Source organism: Phanerochaete carnosa (genome assembly GCF_000300595.1).
Source record: "Phanerochaete carnosa HHB-10118-sp unplaced genomic scaffold PHACAscaffold_6, whole genome shotgun sequence".
NCBI classification, from domain to species: Eukaryota; Fungi; Basidiomycota; class Agaricomycetes; order Polyporales; family Phanerochaetaceae; genus Phanerochaete; species Phanerochaete carnosa.
Window position 1 is genome coordinate 87,160 of NW_006767633.1, and position 5,125 is coordinate 92,284.

At 48.2% G+C, this 5,125-nt stretch overlaps 1 protein-coding gene across 1 annotated transcript; it reads right to left on the reverse strand.

Annotated features, from left to right (window-relative positions):
• Positions 1-1,511: 1,511 nt before the first annotated feature.
• Positions 1,512-4,921, reverse strand: PHACADRAFT_29178 (uncharacterized protein; the record flags this gene model as incomplete). Its single annotated transcript, XM_007396462.1, has 10 exons — positions 1,512-2,041; positions 2,106-2,691; positions 2,785-2,926; positions 3,016-3,259; positions 3,423-3,517; positions 3,548-3,829; positions 3,879-4,027; positions 4,133-4,241; positions 4,290-4,483; positions 4,535-4,921. 10 exons carry the CDS (start codon positions 4,919-4,921, stop codon positions 1,512-1,514), a joined length of 2,718 nt encoding a protein of 905 aa, XP_007396524.1.
• Positions 4,922-5,125: the final 204 nt, after the last annotated feature.

Genomic DNA, 5,125 nt, shown 5'->3' on the forward strand with positions numbered 1-5,125 from the left:
GGTCTTGTGTCAGGTCAAGTCGAGTGCTGGAGCAACTTTGACTGGCTGTCCAGCTTGTTGTCCGAGTTGTAACATGGATATGTGGATAATTCCCATCGTGGTTGAGACACGTTGTCCGTGTGCTAACACCACCACCGGCAAACGCTGAAGTGACACGATAGCCCAGTTTTGGAAGGGGCTGTCGTTGTTTACCAATGCACCTCGACGCTCTCGATTTCAGTACGTGCCCGTAGTGATAGCCAAGAATGAACGATACAAATAGCAAAGTGATTGAGGAGTAAGCATTGTCCAGCTTTAACTGTACAGACAGTCTCTCAAATCTTAAGCCTTAGATCTCCTGGCATATGGCAATGCTCCAACACTTTTGCAACCATGTGCCGGTACGATGCACTTATCAAGTCTCAAAAGTAAAATTAACAGCCAAACTGACCGCTCATCGCGAGCCGGACCAACTACATCTACGACAACGCAGGAAAGGGAAGTACCAGCGCGTTAAGCCAACAAGTATGCGCCAAATGAGACAACAGCCTCGCGGAGTATTGTTATGGTGGGCTTGAAATTTGCGCATATTTTCAGCGTCGAAATGCCCAGAAGGTTGAACCAGGTGAGCATTCGCCTAAAAACAGCACATGACAACTCACTGCACTCGTCATCATAGATTATCTCCTTGTTACAACATCCATATGCATGAAGCCAAAGCAAACGCAAATGAGATGTCTCTGCTGTACGAAGAGCCATAGGCTCACAACTTTTGCAATACATCCATTAAGGGACCACGCAGGAAGTGTTGCAATACTTCGTAGGTTGTCTCTATAGGACTGTCAGCAGGCACCTTGTATTAGCACTACCTCGCTTGGCAGCCTATGGCATGAGGGCAATCTGTTGGGCCTTGAACGTTGTCATGACATACATCCTGATATAGTCTAGAACATTGGAGACTCACCTTACTCGGTCGGTATACATGAGGCTGGCGTAATAACAGTAGAATAAGGTTCATCTGAGTAGTTGCAGCTGATCTCTGCTTAGCGCGGCATGCTCAGTGTACTAAAAGCGGTATGATATGTTCAAATACATCAAAACAAACTTATTTCTGCAGAAAACATATATTGATGTTAGTCATGGACTTTTTTTATTTCATTGTAGCTTTATGTGCACTGCCTGTACATATAATTTACAATATAAACATGTCTCTATACCACTCACCGGCTCAGACTTGTTACTAGTAGCGCAAGTACATGATGTGCAGCAACATGTCTGTTGTAGCATACAAGCGTGTGGTTCTATATGCGAGAGCATACACAGATGCATACTCACCTTTCTCTGTCAGCAGCACTTTTCAAACTTGCTCTGCCGACCAGTGATGCGAGTGCAGCTGACGCCAAAGTGTAAGCGCCCGACGTTCAAATTCTGCTAAGTCTTACTCTCCGTCCTAACTTGCTCACAGGGGGTTGTATAGCATATGGGTGACAATGTTATATGTCAATATCATAGTGTATTGGGCGAAACATATACTACACTAATGTTGTATATTGCTGACTGTCATCCTCATTGTCCGAGAACTCGAGCCCCTGTATACACAAGTCATCATCTGAGTCTTCAAAGCACCCTGCTAGCGAGCCTTCGTCCTCGACCTCTGATTCACTTGCCTTGCTGATGATAACATGAGTCTTGTCAATACCTCTCTCGGTGAGACCTTCTACTGGCTCGTTGAACATGTCAGACACATCGTACGAGCCTGCGGGCAATTCTGCTGCAGCGACAGCCTTCCTCGGGGACTGCTTTTTCGGAGACGTCCACAGAGTATGAAACTTTGCTTTTAGCCAGCGGCGGTAGAAAGCCTGCCAGGCGGCGTATGCCATACAACCTTGGAGTTCAATGTCAGAGGTGCTGTAGTTCCCCGCTTGACCTTCACGCACGTCCCACAGAAGGGCTTTGTGCTCAAGTGATTCCATTGTACGTTTCTTCTCCTCTGTGAGCCACAGACATTCCTTCTTGTGGCGTAAATGGCGCGCTTTTGCACGGATGAACTCGTCACAAAGGGCTAAACAATGCAGAGCCAAAAAATTATCAGTACAAGAGAAGGATTAAAGTAGTAAGTCACGCACCTGGGGCCATTCCCTCTAGCTCTCCCATGAGACCAGTGTTGTCTGCTCCAAGCCAGATCCATGATGTCGTCCTTTGCCCTTCAGAGATGTGCTTCTTCTTCTTTGGCAGCTTCTGCTGTTTCGACTTTGAGATCTGTTTGCGCTTCTTTCCTTGTTTGCACAGCTCTTCATCTATGTGCTCGTCTTGGTCTTCGTCGTCAGATCCTAGGCCATCGTTGTACAGCACCGCCTTTGCATTGATAGGGTTGTCCTTCTTGTACAGAGTGCGCACATCTTCTGGCTTGAGAACTTGCCATGTCTTCTGCCAGTCCCCACTGCCTGCCAAAGCGCACTTTGCCCTCCACCCAGCATGGTATTTCTCAGTGAATGCCCTGATCTTTGCCTCGTTAATGAGGAGCTGGCCTCGAGTCCGAGTGCAGTGCTTTTGGTGGTGAACATTTCGGTTCTTGAACGCGACAAGCCGGGTCTTCACATGGAGCTGCGCCCGTAGCTTGTTCAGGCTGTTGTGTAGCTGAGCATCATGAAGACGCTCTTTGATCTCTGCAAGACCTTGTGAGCACAAGGCGAGATCTGTCTCGTCTAGCTTCTAAGGGAGAAAGAGTCTTTGATCTTCGGGCTGCTCACGGGGGTCATCTGACAGAGTAAGATGTGAACCAGAGGCAAAAGCAGCAGTACATACATGTAGAAGGGCGTCTTGCTCCCTGCGCGCTACGAGCAACGGCACGACGGGCATGTAGATCGACTGGACCTCTCTGATGGTGGTGATGTGCCACTGAATTGCTGTCTGCTTCTCAAATAGCTCAGCAGTCTGCAACGCCGTGCTGCACATCTTCTTAGGGTACTTCAAGTGAAATCGGTGCCCTTGAAAATTTGATTACCCAAGTACACAGTCTAACAAAGAACACCTTACTGCTGATCTTCTATCTCCAATAATTCGATGACCATATTTGCAGGACTGACGCGGTGAAGGGGCAGGTCTCCATCTTGAATGGTGCGGTTTTCCTCTTCCATCAGCTGCAGGCAAATATCAGCCTCAGTCATGCCTGCAGTAGTGCACATTAGCTTGGCCACGGCAAAGCGGTTTGTGTACAGACCTGGAATTTCTCTGTTGTATGGGTCTGGCAAGAAAGGATCATTCTCGTATGCTTCCACTTCTGTCATCCACACCTCAGCATGTTATCCGGTGAGGCGCTGGCAGAACCCATCAAAGATAGACAACTGGACAGCGGAGTCCTTATGGGCTTTGTGGGGTTTCTTGTCCAACATCTCGCCTGCGTTGTTGTCATCATTTCAGAAAGCCAACTTAAGGTAAATAACTTTGCTTATCCATATCAACATATTTCCTGATATTTGCATAGTTGAGATGGTCTTCTAGAATGTCTTCACGGGATCCGGAGCCCATCTCACGCATACTTGAGGACGTCTGGTTGTGGCATGCCTACGAGTGTTCAATCTCCTCACCATCGGTACGCCCTGCGCCTCGCATGTAGTTGAGAGAATATTGTGTATGGCCCTGGACTTTGTGTGCGTTGAAGTGATATTTTGGAATTGCGTAGTGCAGATCACCCTCGGGCAAGTCAATTTTCATGTGCGCGGGTAGTTGCCCTAAACGTTCATGGAGATGGACGGACCACTGACATGCGATATCATAGGACAGCAGCAAGGGAGGGAAGTCTTTGTAGTGTGACAGAACCGAAGCGATGATATAATCCATGTTACAGTACCTAGAAAAATAGTCAGCATCAGCATCGCTGAACAGTGGATGGAGCATACCTCTCCCCCTTCTGGAGGTCTCCAACTCCGGTCGGCAGTATGAATCCATGCCTGCCGTCGAGTGCCATGCCAACTCCAGTAGTGGCGAGACCCTTGCTGAAGCATCGGTCTGCCTGAGACAGGGCTTGCAAACCAGTGCAAGTGGAGATCTAGCAGCCACGTCAGCAGGCGCTATCAACAGGTGATTGAATAAAGCTCATCTCTTCCTCCTTTGCGTATGCCAGGACATGCTCCTTGTACTCTTTTCCGCTTACGAAAAATCCCCAGCTTGGGCCGAGAGGAGGGTCCCTGGCATCCGAAGAGACTGCACGGCGACGGAGCCGGAAATTGGCATTGATTGCGATCACCATTGTGTATACAAATCTAGACAAAGATTAGTATAAGCCTTTGTAACATCATTTTGAAACTTACTTCAATTCATCCGAGACATTACTCCAATTGTCCGGCAGGTTGAAGCCTGGGCGCAGACAAGCTGGGCATCTGACGCACAGCTCACCCGGTTTTGTCGCATTCACTCCACCCGGTTCGTGGCCGCGATTGGCACATTTGAGCATCTTGATGTGTCTCCATTCACGCACGACATGCATGAAGGATTTCAAGCAGTCCTATGAACGGCAGATCAGCATTGTAATGGCGGAAGGCTTGACCAAACTTACATAGCTCACACCAAGCTTCAGATTGTCAGTAAGGTACTGCAGGCTGAGATAATAATCGTATGGTGTGATCTTGCCTTGGAGCGTGAGCATGCTGAAGTGTTCGAGTACACGGTAGATAAAGCATGTGGTAGGATCGAAGAGGGTGGCAGGGTACAGTTCATAGTGTAACAATTGTTGAATAGTGTCACCAGCTTCATGAAGATGATTGCACTCACAATATCGTATGGAGATGGGATGAATACCATTCGTGTGAACCACTACGAAGTCATGTGGCCCAAGTCTCAGGTTGATACAGGCAATGCCAGGAGGGTGGCCAACTTGAAAGACCAGGCCAAGGTCTTTCAGTGTGATTTTGTCAAAGAACTGGCCATTCCAACGCCAATACATGCTGTTAACACCAAGTATGAAGGGTATCAAAGAGACATCACTGACCTGCACACGATGAAATGGGTTTGTGGCATGCACCAAGATGCAACAGCTATCACACAACAATGCCCCACCGACACAGTCTTTACACTGCAAGAGAGCCTCGCTGGCACTCTCACTTGGGCACCAGGAGCAACGAAACGTATTGTTCCCTCTGAGCCCTTC